General features: G+C 37.9%; 1 protein-coding gene across 1 annotated transcript in view; it reads right to left on the reverse strand.

Moving 5' to 3' along the window:
• SPAG17 (sperm associated antigen 17) overlaps window positions 1-17,998 on the reverse strand; it is a 218,614-nt gene that overhangs the window by 78,230 nt on the left and 122,386 nt on the right. Inside the window, exons 21-25 of the mRNA XM_060009438.1 lie at window positions 14,165-14,401; window positions 12,541-12,652; window positions 10,258-10,413; window positions 8,804-8,917; window positions 1,361-1,536 (exon numbers count right to left, since the gene is read on the reverse strand). Coding sequence (XP_059865421.1) covers window positions 1,361-1,536; window positions 8,804-8,917; window positions 10,258-10,413; window positions 12,541-12,652; window positions 14,165-14,401 — 795 coding nt within the window. The remainder of the gene's footprint in view (window positions 1-1,360; window positions 1,537-8,803; window positions 8,918-10,257; window positions 10,414-12,540; window positions 12,653-14,164; window positions 14,402-17,998) is intronic.

Raw genomic sequence — 17,998 nt, forward strand, 5'->3', positions numbered from 1 at the left:
GGTTATACGTACTCCAGGATGAAAATTATTCGGTTACTTCCAACCCACCCCTAACAATAATCCTTTCAGTTTTTCCAGTTGATTTGCTCAGCGGCTCGCCACTAAAATCATTCCAACTGATCCCCCAGTGTTGGATCTTTAATTTATTCTCTCTAGTCCTCTACTGTTGATCATTTAGGTTGTTCTGCCTTTGTTATTAATAGAGAATAAAATCTGGATCACTGGCTGAAAATCAATTAAAAACACAAAGCAAAATTAAGAGGTAAAAGCTTATGAAATTCTGTAAAATGAAAAATACTGCTCAAAGACACAAACAAGCCATGACAAATGTATCATTACACTCAAAACCAGTAATTATCCCCCACCCTTTCATTGTCATCAATTTTAAAAAATGTTGGGTGGACCAACTGGTTTGCCACCAAATTGCTTTCAGCTAAATTAATGAGTTACCTGGGGATACTCTACTCAGTACTTGAACATTTCTACTTAAGGGTCAAGTGTCCTAGCTTGAGAAACCTCATCTAGTAAAGCTGTGTAAATATGGTGCAGAGGCCAAGTAACATTCAAACCCCATAACTTTCAAAGGGTCAGGCTCTGAAATCCAGGTCCCTGATCACTTTTTAACACTTTTTTTCTAATAAGTTGAGAATTTGTACATTGTACAAACTGTACAACTGTACTAGTAAAACTGAAAGAATCAAGATTTGATCAGTAGTTTCCTTCTTGTCATTCTTTTAGAATCTCTTTTGATCTATATACTTCTATTAGGAAAATGTTTAGAGTCAAAGAGCTCTCAAGTGTGTGAGTGTGTGAGTGTGTGTGTATGTGTGTGCGCTTGTTTGCATATGGTGAAGGGTTAGAGGTAGAGGGTGGACTGCTCTGTAACTGGAAGTGGGTTGTCCTTTAGACTTGCTGAATTCTTAGTACATCAATATCTAAGTCCAGATTTACCTAACAGAAGTGTTTCCACTATTTAGTTAGAGATCCTCCCCTTCCAATTGTTGTTTATCTCAATGGAATTAAATTCAGTATTGAAAATAAGGACTGGTAGGAACTTGACCATCTAAGCAAAGAACATCCAAGATTCAATGTGGAAAAATGGTTGAACTAGTTATTCTGAGTTTGAAATGAATGACCTGAGACAGTTTGTTTAAGATAGTATGTCTCCTGGTGTGGGAATTCAACTCCTGTGCGCAGACCTCTTCTTGTCCATTCAAAACTGAAAGTACAAGGAGTGTTACTGAATCTGCACAGTAAAATATATGCACTGTAATAACACTATTGACATAACTCATGATTTAAAAAAAGTTAACATTGAGGCAGAAGCAGAGTTTGGGAATACATGGCAAGGTCCACTTACCTTTTTCTCTTCTTCCTTTGGGAGCTCCTCTTCTTTAAGAGATTCTTTGGATTTTTCTTTGCTTTTTATTTTCCCTTTTCCTTTGCTTTGAGGAATACTCACTATAACAGGAATTACTGTTGGAGTATGTGCTGATGGGATATTCAACATTGCTTCCAAGTTAGGATCCTTATCCTCTATAAAGAGAAAGAGGAGAAAACAAGTAAATTAGACATTTATATTTGATATGTTTGTTAAATAAAATTTACATCTCAAACATTTATACCACTTGGCAATTTTTACCTTGCTGAGTAGGATTGATCAGTTGGATAGGTTTCAGGGGTAATGTAGTTGATTTGGAAATCAAAATTGTAGCTTAGAAATTTGAGGCACTTAATACTTTGATGCATTTGATTGAGTTATGATTTCACACACTCTTGCCTCCCTATCTAGATTGTAAACTCCTAATGATAGGGCAGTAACCATCTCTTCATTTTTTTGAGAAATATTTATTGAGGCTCATATGTAAAACGTGTGCAGCAGTGGATAATAATAAAAAAGAAAAATAAAGGACCTTATGAAGTCAAAATAGTCTAAATAAGATCTGTACTCAAATAGCTTCAATACAAGGACATATTAAATAGAAACATAAGGGATACAAACAAGGAAATTTAGAAAAGAAATGATTATTTCTGGCTGAGATGATAAAAGAAGTTTTCTTATTGAAGACTGATTTTATTCTGGGTTTAATGGATTGTTAGAATTCTAAAAGGAGAGCCAATCCATGGAGGAGCTATGTTGGAAACTTCCAAGCATCCCCTTACGTCTTAGGTTATATCCTCTTCTGAGTTCCAGGGTAACACTCCCACCTGGATCTCCTCTTACCTCTGGTTATTTTTTTCGCAGTCTCCTTTACTAACGCTTCCTCTTTGTTAAATGTTGGTAGGTCCCAGTTTTTTTCCCCCTTCTCATTACACAACAGATGTTATCAACTCTGGCTGCACATAATCATTTTTCATGGAATTAAACGAAATGCTCAGGCCCCCCACCTTGACTCTCTGGGGACGAGGCCCAGGCATTTATAGTTGTGAAACACAATCACATGTAATTGTGATACACAGTGAGGGCTGAGAGCCTTTATTATCTCTATTAGATCTGAGTATCTTGTTCACTACTGGGGCTCCAGCTGTCATCTACATTTGAATGACTGCAAAATTTACATCTCCGGGCACAAGCTTTCTTCTCAGCTTCAGATCTGTATTTCCAACTGCTCTTAGACATCTACCCCTGCTTGTGGTACTGGAGACATTTCAAAATCAGTAAGTCTCTCCTCTTCCAAGCAGATAACCCTCCCTCCTATGTTCTCAACCTCAGTCAATGCCATGACCAATCATGCACTTTGTTTCTCAAGTTAGACATTGCGATTGTATGCATTTTCTCTTTTGGACTCACCCTATACATCCAACCAGTCACGGAGCCCTCAGAAATTTCTCTCAAATCATGCCTCTCCTATCTATTCCTACCACCTTAGTTCATATTCTTATTCACTTGCTTGATTTTTTGTAGCAGTTTCCTAATACCACCACCTCAGTGTACTTTCCAAACTATCACTATGATTATGTTCCTAAAATGAAATCTTTTCATGTCACTTCCCTTTTCATACTTAAAAAACTCTGGCGCTCACAAATCTTGTAGGACACACAATGCTCACCCTCCTCCACTCCAGTCACACTCAACCTCTCATTTTTCTGTAAAGATGTCATGCTTTTACCCAACTGTGTATTTATACAAATGGTTCTTACTGTCTAGAATTCCCTTTCCTTGCTGCTTTGTCAGGATAGTTCCTACTCACCTATAAAGTCTCATCTCAGATGCTATGCTTTCTCTCTCAAGTATTTTCTGGCTGTCCCCAGTACTTGGTTTATATATAATTTCTAGCACTTATGCAGTTATTTCACTATTTATGGTTTCTGTTCCCATTAGACAATGAATTCTTTGAGTAGCTGTAACATGGTTTTATTCATCTTAGTGACTCAGTGCCAGCAAGATGCCTGACTCATAGCAAGTACAGAATATAAATAGCGAATGGCATCTAGTTAGAGGCAGCTGGAAACTCCTCCCTCTCATCCCCATCCATTTACTCAATCAGTAAATATTTACTGAGTACCTACTACTGTGTACCATGCATTGGGTAACCAGTGATGAATGAGACATCAGGAACTTGTAACGTAATGAGAAGTTCAGATGAAGAGAACCTCAGGTATTCAATGTCATGTGTTAAGCCCGTGATAGGAAAAGTACAGAGTGACAGGGGAACCCAGAAGAAAGGCATTTGCCACAAAACACTTCCATACAAGCTGTACTTTATACAGCTGTCCTTCAGTATACACAGGGGGTTGGTCTCAGAGAACCCCATGGATACCAATATCTGTGGATGCTCAAGTCCCTTATATAAAATAGTGTAGTATTTATTTGCATATAACCTATGGACATTCTCCCATATACTTTAAATCATTTCTAGATTACTTATAATACTTAATACAATGTAAATGCTATAAAATAGTTATTATACTGCATCATTTAGGAAATAATGACAAAAAATTAGTCTGTACATGTTCAGTACAGATGGAATCATGCAACCATCATGTGCTTAACTACATGGTACACATCAGCAACAACATAACATTATCTTTCTTTCAACACTTACAGATGGCTTTTGTTTAATGACCCAAAAGAGAAATACATGGAATAAAACATAGACTATTTAAAATACATATAGAAAATATAATCATAGAAAAAATATTAATTCTCTCTCTCTCTCACACACACACACATAGTGTTAACAATCACCAAAACCCTAGTTCTCCTGTCTTGATTACCCTTGCATGATGATGATGATGATGATGATGATGATGATGATGATGATGGCTATATGGTGTCTATGGTACCGATGTGGCAAGGCGATGAGATGTGTGGCACTCTAGGTAAGTGATGAGACATCAGGCTGAGTTAAGTCTTCTGACAGGATGTCAGAAGGATTATCTAGTCAGGAGAATTGGGTTCCAATTGCAGACACTGTCACTTTGGAGGAGGCTCAATAATACTAATGTCAGGATATCTGGAGGTTGAGGGCTGAGGATCTTAAAGCATTGAAGTTCTAGGCTTCACAACTGCAGATGCTTTAGTTAGAAACACTGTTATAGGAAGCTGTTTCTTCCTTTTCTTTGCATCATCAAACAAGTCTTGCAATGATTGTTGGCATACTGCTATACCTTGGATACCACAGAGGCTTCAGTCCATCAAAGGATTGTACTTGAGGATCATATCCTTTAACACTTGCACCTACTGAAAAAGCACTGCAATATTTTCACGTGTCCAAATTGATCGCTCTGCTTCCTCTAAATTTTCTCTGTAGAAAAAATCATCTGTAGATGACTTCGGCAGATCTTTGAGCTCCTTGTTGGTAAGGATTCCTCTATACTCTTCTATGTGTTCCTTGATGTCACCCTAGATCATGTCAAAGAAGCCTCCCCCCCACCTAACTTCCCTTGCAGCATTCAAGATATTCCTGATTCTACATCAATAGTGGGGAAGCCCCTGAGATCATCGACTACCTCACACCATAATGGCTTCCAACATGCATTGACTGTCTTAGGCTTTAGGGCACCTACAGCCTCTGCAGTAAGCACAGTTCCAACCATAATTGTGACGCTCTTCCATAAATCCACTATTTTTTAAATAAATTTATTTATTTTTTTACTTACTTTTGGCTGCATTGGGTCTTTGTTGCTGTGCGTGGGCTTCCTCTAGTTGTGGCGAGCAGGAGCTACTCTTCATTGCGGTGCACGGGCTTCTCATTGCAGTGGCTTCTCTTGTTGCCAAGTGCGGGCTCTAGGAGCGTGGGCTTCAGTAGTTGCAGCACACGGGCTCAGTAGTTGTGGTGCACGGGCTTAGCTGCTCTGCAGCATATGGGATCTTCCTGGACCAGGGATGGAACCCGTGTCCCCTGCATTGGCAGGCGGTTTCTTAACCACTGCACCACGAGGGAAGTCCCTAAATCCACGATGTTGCAATCAGGGTTAGCACCAAGGGCAGCATGAATCTTCCTGAAGGTGAGGCAGGTATAAGTTGCCTTAATGTCCTCAATGATGCCTTGATTGAGTGGCTGCAGCAGTGATACAGTGTTAGGAGGCAGGAACATCACTTCCACCTCCTTGTCAATGAGGCAGAGAAATTGAGTTAGTTGGGAGCATTGTCAATTATGAGGAGCACCTTGAATGGTAGCTCTTTCTCTTTGAGGTATTTCTTCATTTTAGGAATGAAGCACTGGTGGAACCATTCCAAGAACAAGATGGCTGTCACCCAAGCTTTCCTGTTGTGCTGCCAGAACAGCATAGACAATTTTTGTTTTTGTTCTTTTGGGCCCAGGAGTTGTTTGCTCATAGACTAGGCTTGATCATGTGACCTGCTGCATTGCCACATAGCCCGAGAGTAAGGTAAGCTTTCCAGTCCTTGAACCCCAGGATCTGCTTGGCATTCTGACGGATGTAGGTACGACTGGGCATCAGCCTGTTTTATCACAATTGAAGACTTGCTCTAGAAGGTAGCCTTTCTCTTCTTGAGTTCTTCTGGGAACACTGATGTTGCTTTGGCACTGGCCGATGTCGATTCTCCTGTGATCTTTAAGTTCTTGAGGGTGTAGCATTTTACCAGCTAACCAGCCATCTATTAGTGCCCTTAAACTCCTTCCTCTCACTCTCCTCACCCCTCACAACAGTGCACACAGAGGCTAAGTGCTCTTTCACGCGTAATTTTGCCATCCAAAGGGACATACTTCTGTAACATGTCCCCTAGCCACATACAAAATACAAGCACTTTGTAAGCACTTTGTCATGAACCTGCGAGACCATTTCTGCCATTGTAGGGGCAGCTCTAACCCTTCCATGAACTTCGGCTTCTTTCTGCTTTACTGTGAGAATGTTCCATTTGTTCTTAGTGACCTTACATCCCACTTTGGCAAGCCACACGCCACTTTTCAGAAGATCAAAGATCTGTATTTTCTTGTCGAGAGACAGCACTTTCTGCTCTCTCTTGGCATTTGAGGAATTGTTTTGACCACTTAACTGCTTTTTGGGAGCCATTTTTCACAGAAACCAAGCATGAACACACAATACAAGTAGCAAACGAACGGAACACCAGACCAGCAATGCTCAGACAATGAGCACTGGAGAGAGTGCAGGTCTGTGACGTGGTAGGTGGCCACAGTAGGGTGTGCCTACACATCACTTCATTCACGTGGCTTCAGCATAGTGATCGGCATGGGGCAAATTTGGGGGCAAAGTTTTGCTTTTTGCAACTTTCTGGAATTTTTTTAAAAATAATATTTTCAATTCAAGGTTGGTCGAATCTGCGAATTCAGAACCCACGGATATGGGATACAGAGGACTGACTGTACTGCGCAGTTTGCTTTTCCACAAACGTGTCATGCTTTTACACTACTGAGCTTTTGCACATGCTATTCCTGGTATAGAATTCCCTTCCTTTGATTCTTTGCCTAAGCAATTTCCACTCAACTCCAAAGACCCAGTTCACATGGGTGAAGCATTCCTCAGAGCAAGTAACCTGTAATCTGAGTCCTGAAGTATAGGAGGAAGTTCATTGTTGAAAGTGGTGATGTACGTAGCAAGAGAAAGAATTCTGAGCAAGGGGCACAACATGGGCAATTGGTCAGAGATAAGACAGAGCACAGTTCATCAAGGAACTGAAAGCCACAAAAAAGACTAGGGTAGCCAAGAGCTGGAGATAACCTAAATGTCCACTGACAGATAACTGGATAAATAAAATGTGCTGTATACATTCAGTGGAATGCTGTTCAGTCTTAAGAAAGAAATTCTGTAATGTGTAACAATGTGGATGATCCTTGAGCACATTATGCTAAGTGAAATAAGCCAGTCATAGAAAGACAAACACTGCATGATTCCACTTATGTGAGGTATCTAAAATAGTTGAATTCATAGAATCAAAGAGTAGAATGGTGGTTGTCAGGGGCTGCGGAGAGAAGGAAATTGGAAGCATAAAGTAATATCATAATCAACGGGCATAAGTTTCAGTTAAGCAAGATCAATAAGCTCTAGAGAGCTGTATATATTGAATTAAGGGGGGGGGGGAACTGGATTGGAAATTTGTTTAGCCACTAGCAGATAAACGTTCTTAAATATTAGTATTATATGCATCTTTAAGGAATTTATAATATATTTTTTACAAAGACTCATGCCTTCAACTTTTCTAATATACAGGAAGTAAAACATTACTTATTATCTACACTATAAACATTTTCAAACGCAGTACCTATAAACTGAAATTAGGAACATCTGTATTAAATGGAAAGATTACATATTAATTTAAGGATTAGATCAAGAATAAGTAAATCACTTAGAAAATAGCAGCAACATAGTTGATATAGAGTGTAAATATCTTAATGTAAAATAATGATAACCTTGTTCAGTTGGAGTATGGTTTGTTAGTGACTGTGTGTGATTGTGGATTTTAATACATAATCTGTTAGGCAACAAATGACTTTTCCAAGTGTTGGATTAAAAATGAATCAACTACAAAATTAAAAGTCAAACCCCCAAATAAAGCAAAAATACTAACAAATTTAATGGGCTCTCTAACCCACTAAAGTACTACAATACTTGGCACAAGGTAAGAAACATGGATTAATGATCCATGGGAATATTGTCTCTAGAGAAATGAAACTACATAGTACGGCAGATAATTGGATCACCACAATTCACATGTAGTTTAAGGTCACACAACATAGGGATTACCTTTTGATTTTATAAAGCTTTTTTTTTTTAATCTCTTGTGGTTAGATCCCTGTAAAATGCATGAGAACCCACAAGATTTCCTAACTGGTTCTTGGTAAAGTGACAGGTCATTTTGTGGTTTGTAAGGAAATAGCTTCCAGTTGGAGAATTTGTTTATTAAGAGTAGGGTAAATAAATCCTTCAAGATGTCCAATGAATGGCTCCTTTAAGATTAATGTTCTGAAGCACATTGAGGAGTTCCATAAACACAGGATTCATAGAAATATTATTCTGTAGAAAACCAAGAGGATTCTTTGGCAAATCATGTTTTTTTTTGGTACCAACTAACAGACTTATTTTCATGGGTTAGTTAACAAAGATAACTTATATGTATGTACATGTGGTTATATGTGAGATTATATGTATGAAAAGTGCTGTTTAAAATGTCAAACTATTGTTATTTTCTATGTACGCAAGATTATATATATACATACATATGTACACACACATATGTATGTACACACACATATATTCCCACTGCTCAGGAAATGAGGGGCATTAAATCAGAACATGTTTATCAACAAGTAAGCTGATGGAGGATGGGCAGCTGCCCTTGGTCACGGGACACTTATCCTTTCTGTTGTGTTTAATTCACCTGGCGCCATTCCACTCGATCCATAGTAACTTATTGAGAGGCAGATTCCATTTTCCAAGGTGGCAGAAAAAGATCCAAACTTGCTGACAGCTTTATTCTCTGCATTTGATTCTTCTAAAAGATAAAATCAAATCAAGAACATTTTTGTTTTATCAAAAAGAAATGTAAGCAAAACTCAGTGTGAAGTAGAAATCACCCAAATATGTAAAAGCATGGATATGATTAAGTAAATTATGATATGTACATATACCAATGAATTATTATGAAATCATTAAAAAGTCTTTTTTTTAAAATCTTTAGATATATATTTTTTAATCAAAGTATAATTGACTTACATTAGTTTCAGGTACACAGCATAGTGGTTTGATATTTTTATAGATTATGCACCATACAGTTATTATAATATGATTTTTTAAAATATTTAATGAATAGGAAACTGCTCATCATGATAAAGTGAAAGACATACACTGTGAATAGTGGTTACTGCTGGGATGGTAGAATTATGAGCAACTGTCATCTTTTTAAAGTATTCCTATATTTCCTAATTTTTATACTAAACCATATATTTTTATATCAGATAAAACAAAGAAGAGTAATTTTTAAATTTCTGTTTTTAAGTTCTTGGGTACATTCAAACTTGTCAAACATTGTATTCTTACCTTGAATTTATAAAACACTGTGACTATAACTAAATTTATTAGCTAGATTTAGTCATTGATCTTATTACTTATTACTAACTTGAGTCCAAAAGCATTTTATTAATTAACTCATCTCCATTTGCAGGTATAACCTACACTGGGCAAGAAGCAATTAATTTTTCCAGCTGGTGTTGCCGGGACATGTTAAATGGTGTTATCAAGAAGTTTCATGGTGTATGATCAATGGACATCCACTTGGAACTCTCATCTACAAGCAGGTCGAGATGCTCATGGCCAAATTTAGGATTTTTTTCTTGTTCTTGCAGTTTAAGAAAATTGATACTACATGGAGATCCAAGTGATAGATCATAGATAGAAACCCTATCATTCACAGTCAGTATCGCAGAGAAGCCAAACCTTCAGTAGGAATCAATTAATAAGGACCTGAGTCCTAGAGATTGCACTTGGTACAGTGCATTAAACAAAATTCAGAACAGAAAGGACATTGCAAACTCAATGTTGCTACAAAAGGTAGCCAGGCGAGGTAGACTCTCCATGTCAGCTGGAATCAAGAGCTGGGTTCCCAGAAGAGGCAAAACCAAGTAAGCAGCCCACTATAGATGGGCTATGTATATGATGTATATCCCCTTTACATTAGGGAAAGTGTATATAAACAAGATGGCAAAACACTTCAGTTATCATCTGTAAAAATTACACATGCTACCTGCCAGGGATGCATGTGTTTCTGTTAGGTGGATAGGTTTGACCTATGGTGGAAGTACTGATACCCACTGCCACAAAGATGCAGCTGCTTACCTTTTTCAAAATGTTGCTCTCCTTCTCCTTCTCCTTCCTCATCTTCTGAAGGATAATCCTCTTTTTTCTCCTTTTTCAAAATTTTCTTAGGGTCTCTTAAATGAATTAAAAAATTGTGCTTGTCCTTTTTCACTTTCACTTTGATAAAAGTTGGGCCTGGAGAAGAATCATGGGATAGAAAATGGGCTGATTGTGATGCCCCAATTAAGCTCTGTGATAAGACCTCTAAATAATGCAGCATAGCATTTAAGTCAGGGACTAGAAATACCTAGGGATGTCACTACTTTTATAAAAAGATACCTAAAAGAAAAAAGTGTTGGTGGAATTCCAGGAAGGAACAGCAGGTGGATCAGGGAGATGTTTGCAGACTTTCTGCTCATACCTAAAATCCAATTACAGAAGGGAGAGTAAATTGGCTAAGGTATACCTATACTCAACTTTATGATCAATCACACATGATGGTTAACGTGAAAGGATTTTGTAATTGATAAAGAATTGCATAAATGTTAGTTACAGTAGTTATTATTGTTAGTAGGAACATATAAGAATTTCCCAAACAAAACATTTTCTGCTAGTGTTCTGACTCATTCTTTGTCTCCTCTTCCAGCTTTTTTCTTTTTTTTTTTTAACCCAGCCTTTCCTTTTCAACTTTCATTGAATGATCATATCTCAAAGTTGATAGAATTAAGATAAAAATGTACTTACTATGAACCATCTGAAACATATATATTACATGCATATGCAAATATTGATAAGAGTAAAGAACGGTTACTGAAAATGGAACATAGCATTTTAAAACTTGAGGCCAGTGCTTTTCTCAGTTCTGTGATTCTGAGTTCCATTTTTAGTTACTACTATTTGTACCCTACACCCAGGGTTGATATTCAAAATATTAAACACTAAAAAATATTGTAATATAAATAAATATGCACACCTATCTATTAATAAAAATCCCTTTCATGTTTTAAATGTCTTTATTTTTATTTATTTTTTTTGGCTGCACCAAGTGGCCTGCGGGATCTCAGTTCCCGACCAGGGATCAAAGCCCGCCCCCTGCAGTGGAAGCCGGAGTCCTCACCACTGGACCGCCAGGGAAGTCCCCCCTTTCATGTTTTAAATAAACAAACTTTATATAATAAAACAGTCTGGCATTTGATATAAGTTGTACCACAAACCATTCTTTAAATAATTTGAATAATTTGTAGGCCTTTTTAGTTTAAAAATCATTGGTAGGATCTTTTGTTTGATGTGGCAGTTACTATCTAATGATGCTTGAGCCATGATTCCACATAGGGAATAGCGTTCTCACTCTTGTAATGATTTCCTCATTAAATTGATGGTCATTTGATGATAGGAAGGAAGGAAGGGAGGGAGGAAGGGAAGAAGGGAGGAAGGGAGAAAGGGAGGAAGGAAGGAAGGAAAATTAAGAGAGGGCTGGAGGAAGGGTAGGGAGTGAGAAGGGGCGGGCTGGTGTCGCAGGCAGAGTGTGGATGGGAGGAGCCCTGGTGTCCCTTGTTGGGTTGCCTAATCTTGTGGACATTAAACAGGATCTTGCTTACACTCCCTCCCCACTGACTTTTCCCAGCTCTCAGAGACCACAGCTCCCTACTAGACAATAAGCTGTCAAATAAAACCCAGGTCCTCAAACCCATCCTAAGAAATCTTTAAAGCAAAGTGAAAAGAGAAGCTCTACAAGATGTCCCCAGTGAGTTCCCTAGAGCCCAGATCTGCTCTTCCCTTGGGGAGAATGAAACATTTCCTTTTTCCAGACTAGGTCCTCCTCAGCTCATCTCCAAGACCTCCCTCCCACTTAATGACTTCTGAATCCAGAGGCAATTTCTTTATAGCAAAAATAACTGGATATTGGCAGCAGGCCCCCAAACTCTGTGCTCCAGAAACCAAATCAGGAATTTGCTCTAAATTCACAGTATGTGCTTAGTTTCTGAGATAACACTATGTGTTGTAATTAACATTATTAAGTAACGATTTGCTTACTGCAGTTACTATTATACTATTTTCCAATCCTATGGAAATATTTTCATATTTTAACAACTGGAATGTTTGTCTTAGTGTGCCCAGGTAACCTCACGGCTGGCCTGTGCCTTGCAGAGGCTATTACAACAGAAGAGTCTGAAGTCTGAAAGTGGGGAACGTTGTGCATAAATGAATCACTGGGGGCACATTACTACTCTCACGTATCATACTCAGGAGTACAAGGCCCCAGGATTATCTGAAATGGGTTAATATCTTCCAAACCATTAACCAGCTGCTTTCAAAATGTACCTTTTTCAAATGTTGTCTTTTCTACTTCAATCTGCCCTCCATCGGAAGGATACAGATAATAATTTGTTCCTGAGATTTGGACTGGTACTTCTCCCATGTTGTATCCACGAAACTAGAAAAGAAAACATCATGCTTTGCGTGTGGAATGGCAATGGACAAAAATTAGGTCATCCATGTGAGCCAGTTAAAGCTGCCATAAGCCTAATTTCTGCTAAATGATTTGTCACTTTGTAGACTCAGAGGCCAGTGTCCATCTTATCTTTGGCACCTCCTGTAGTGTTATAATGACAGGTAGAATTAAAGAAGGTACATGATTTTAAACTCTGTTCACTGGAGCATCCTCATAACCCAGTGCAATTCAAATCACTGGACTATTGCCAAGGCAGTGCGAAAAGTTATTAATTTCTCCTTCATTGGCTGTTAATTTCCTGTTTAAAGAGAGCTAATATACTGAGGAGTATTGGTACTTTACATTTTAGAAGGTCAAGTGTTAAAGACTTTTTTTTTTTTTTTTACTAAGTGTCGCTAATAGAGCTCCAAGTGATACTGATGCAGGCTAAAGCTTGAGAACAACTGGCTCAGAGTAGTAACTAGAAAGGACAAGGGCTGTTACTTTTTTTCCCATCTTTTTTTTTTTCTGATTAGGTTTTTCTCATAAAACAGCTTGAGGGAGAGATTGGCAAAGGGAAGGTTTCACAAAAGCATACAGGCAAGTAACGTGGGTGCATACAGAGAGACAACCCAATGTACTCAGCAAGTCCCATCATCTGAGACAGAAAAAGCCAACCTCTTTGTCCACTATTGTAACTGAGCAGGACTCTATGGGCCTTCCTGGGACAGACTCCTCCCCCATATCCTCTGCTTTAGCTCCTCTGAAGTACCTAGATAATAGTATTTGAGGCACATTTCCTGAGTTGCCTTACAGATACTAAAACCAGCACCAAATGGAAGAAATGAACTATTGTACTTGATGACCATGAGCACCATAGCCCCCAGACCTACTGGTGCTAAGGATTGATAATGTTAACCCCTGTGACACTGCCCTGTTACCTCACCATCAACCAATCAGAGAAGTCTTCAGGAGATGGTCACATACCCTGCGACTTCCCTCCCTCACCTGGCCTTTAAAAATGCTTTCCTGAAACCCATTGGGAAGTTGGTTGCTTTGAGCACTAGCTGCCCAGGACTCCTTGCTTGGTGCCCTGCGATAAACGTTGCACTTTCCTTCACCACAACCCGGTGTCAGTAGACTGGCGTTACTGTGTGCAGGCAAGTGGACCCAAGTTTGGTTTGATACAATGCTGATCTATCACAGTTGCTTATTTACATACACCTAAGTGAATGCTTTTGTGTCAAATTTCCATCTTTACCACCCCTAGAAACCTAGCTTCATGGCACTCAAGAAAAACTGGCCTAAGGGTGTTCCTGTCTTGATGATCAGCTGCAAAGAAGGTCCTAGGTATCACAGGATGGACCGCAGGTCTGAGATCTTCTATACTAGAAGAAACCCCAAGGCCTCTGTGGTGGCAGTGAAGACTGAAAACCTTATGTTTCCACAGAAGCTGTGTTCTTCCCCAAACAATTAGGAATGACCCAAAGGAGCTTTTTAGAAAATTGATTTTACCGAGTAAACGATCTCAGGTTCTGGTTCCTGGAGGGGCTCCTCTGTTATTTCCAGGATCTTTATTTGCTCTTCTTCCAATTTCTCCTTTAAAAAATTTTCTCTCTTGAAATTCCTACTATCTTCTTTCTCTAGTTTTCCCTTGCCTTTCTTTTTACCAGAGTCCTTACTCTTCTTTTCTGCTTTTCTTTCTTCCTTTAAGCGTTCCTCTTCAGCTAACCTATCTTGTTCTTTCCATGCCTGTAAACACATTTTTAAAAAATTAATAGGATTTTGAAACAAATCTGATCCTATTCAGGTTCACTCTGGAGAATATTTAACATGATTTTTATAAGCTGTATCTCTGATGGATCAAAATACTGAGCTAGAAATTGTGGTGTCATCCTTGATTCTCTTTCTCTCACCCAACTTCTGTATGCTAAACCCTGCCAATCCTCTGCAGAGATCTCTCTTCACTTCAGCTTTTTCTCTCACCCTCTGTTGAAGTTTTCTCTACTTCAGGTCTTTTAATCTTTAACCTGAACTACTGCATCAGCCTCTTAGCTGGTCTCCCTGGCTCTTATACTTTTCCACAAGAATCCAATCCCCAATTTAGGTTCTAAACATGGTTAATCAGCAGTATGGTAGACAAGATGTACAAAGAAACATTCCTGGCATAAAATATTTCAGAAATGATGGCTAAAATATCAAATCATCATTGTAATGCATAGCAATGTAATGCAATGCATTGTAATGCATAGCAATGTTGGCAGCAAAGTAAAAAATATGAGAAAGCACTAATTCAATGAGGGAAGGAAGCACTGAAAACAGCAGTTTCCCAGGGTTATCTGCCCATCCCTGGAAGCCAAGAACTTGGGTTTTGGGAGTTATAGGGACTAGAGCCAGAACCCAGGAGATCAGAGACCTGTGAATAGCATGGGTATTTTTTTAAAATGACACCTTCACTGAGTGAACTAGAAAAAAATCTTGCCCCATAGAGTAAAATCATGAAAGCTAGTCAGCTTCCCTGGCCCTGAGTTAAAGTAGGAGCAGAGAGGGCAGGAGGAAATTGGCCCTGAGAACGCTTAACCACAAGCCTGTCCTCACATAGATTTGTGGCCAAAATGTACATCACCTTAAAAGTATTCTGAAAAGATTGTGGGCAAAATGTGAGTTCACAAAGGAAAATCACAAAATCTGAGGAACTAAGTCAAAATCAAAAACCTGAAGAAGAAACAAACTCTGAAATTAATTTGCAAAGACTGCAGATATTGGAATTATCAGAGAATATAAAATAAGTATTTTAATATGCTTAAAGAAAGAAAAGGAGGCATCAAAAGTATCAGTAAAAACAAGAGAGTATCAAAAATCAGTGAGTTTGAAAGCCCTATTGGAAATGGAATAGGAGTTTTGAAAAGGCAGTATTTGAACAGATAATGGATGAGACATTTCCAGAGCTGATGAAAGACACTAACCAGTGAATCAAACCCAGGAAATGATAGTGATGTGCTGGACCTGGGTCATATTGACTTGGAAGAGTTTATTGTTAAACTTTCAGGAATTTTGCGAGTCAGTTTTAACCACATCCATTATTAAAATCAAATGATACAAATGCACAATAAAATACCATTAAAAACAAAGGCAATAAACACTCAAAACGTACCACTTTCCTAACTACTTTGTTACATTTAACTATGATTTATGCCAGCGGTCCCCAACCTTTTTGGCACCAGGGACCGGTTTTGTGGAAGACAATTTTTCCACGGACAGGGCTGGGTGGGGGGTGGTTCAGGAGGTAATGCGAGTGACGGTTCAGGCAGTAATGTGAGCGATGGGGAGTGAAAGGGAGCAGCAAATGAAGCTTCCCTTCCTCGCCCGCCCACAGCTCTCACAGCGGCCCAGTTCCTAACAGGCCGAGGACCAGTAGTGGTCAGCAGCCTGGGGGTTGGGGACCCCTGATCTATGCTCTTGGGGTTATCTATGTAAATTGTATCTGTATGGTAGAATTATAACAGTGTGCTACTGCATATTGTTTCCAACTCCACATACAGTGACATCTTATCAGTAGCTTGAAGTCAGCCATGATGGGAGTATTTACACTACAGATATCAGCAAATGCTACAAATCAGGGATTTATTGACTACTCGTTGACTACATAGACTTTAAAAAATGATGGAGAAGATGTTAATAATGCAGTGTGCTGTGTTTTGAGCTGTTACACTGTAACTAGCACAAAAAAAATTGAGGAAATATTCTTCGAGTATTTAAAAACTATTACCTGATTCAGCAAAGAAGTTGCTAATATCATTGGTGAATAAGTGAGACATATCCCTCTGTTGCTCACTTTTGTCTTACTTGCTTATGTAAATGAAAATATCAATCAGCATTCATTGTGGCACTACCCTTGTTTGTCAATTGCAACTATAGGCTGGCTAAAGATGTAAGAGCTTAGTAAAAATCAATGAAAGCAATTCTGTGAGAATCCACTGGCTAAATGGAATTTACAATAAAGAGTATTACCTATTTTATTATTTGTAAATTGTGTGCTATACATACCATATATCAGTAAAATTTAGAATAAACTATCTATTTATCTATACAGAATTTTTTTTCCTAGAGAGCTAATGCTGAACATTTACCAGCACACCACCACATGTTTTCAAAGCAGCTAGAGAGAAAAGATGAACTGTCTATAAAAGAATGACAAGTTAGATCAACAATCAATTTATTGGGTTGGCCAAAAAGTCTGTTCCATAACATCTTATGGAAAAACCTGAACAAAATTTTGGCCAACCCAATATTAACAACTACAGCATCAGGTAGAAAAATGTGGAACAAAATCTTGAGAGTACTAACAGGATACAAAAAAGTCAACCAAGAATTTTATAAATTAAAACTATGTTTAATAAATAAGGTAAAGTAAAACCATTTTTCAGACCTGTTCAATAGCAACAAACCCTCACTAAAGGAAGTTCTAAAGGAAATACTCACAAAATAGAAGATGTGAGAAGAAATGCTCAACAAAACAAATGGCAAGCATGGGGCTAAATCTCAATAGCACTGACTGTATAAAGCAATGACAATAATAATGTCTAATTTGTGGGAACAAAAAAAATCAAGATAAAACTTAAACACAGGTTGGGAGAGAGTAAGCCGTTTTAATAATTCCTTGTATTGTTCTGGAAGAAAGATATTTTACTGAGACTTCATTAAATTATATATACAAGTTGAAAATCTAGAGCAACCACTAGAAGAATAGAAATAAAGTGTATACATTATAAACTTTTCCTATTAAGAGCCAGATAGTAAATAACTTAGGCTTTTTGGGTCAAAAGACAATATCAAGGATATTGTGTAGGTATTTATGTAACAAGCAAGAAAAGTAATTTCTGCAAATATTTTATTGACAACTCACTGAGTACAATTTTTCCCCAGAATACAGTCTACAAATATGAAAAACAGAATTCTTCTGGTGAGGGAGGATAACATTTTACTTAGAGTTAAAATTAGTGTTCCCTATCATCAAATTGATTGCAAGTAAAAAAGGAAAAAAACATACAAAAGAAAACAAGAAAAAAGGATCACAGAAAAGGTAGGAAAATAGAAAACAGATTGAAAATCGAAAATAAACTATATATCTTAATATATAGTTTATTAGAATAGGTATAAATGGATTCAAGTCTTCTGCTAAAAGAAAAATCATCAGTATAATTTTTTTTAAATCTAGTTTATAATTCCTGTTTACAAGAGACACACTTAAATTATCAAGCCACAGAAAGGTAAAAATAAAGAGATAGAATTTGTCAGTAAAATACTATCTGAAAGAAAGCTCCTATCCCTTTGTTTTTCTTTATTAAT

This window comes from Delphinus delphis, chromosome 1 (assembly GCF_949987515.2).
Source record: "Delphinus delphis chromosome 1, mDelDel1.2, whole genome shotgun sequence".
NCBI classification, from domain to species: Eukaryota; Metazoa; Chordata; class Mammalia; order Artiodactyla; family Delphinidae; genus Delphinus; species Delphinus delphis.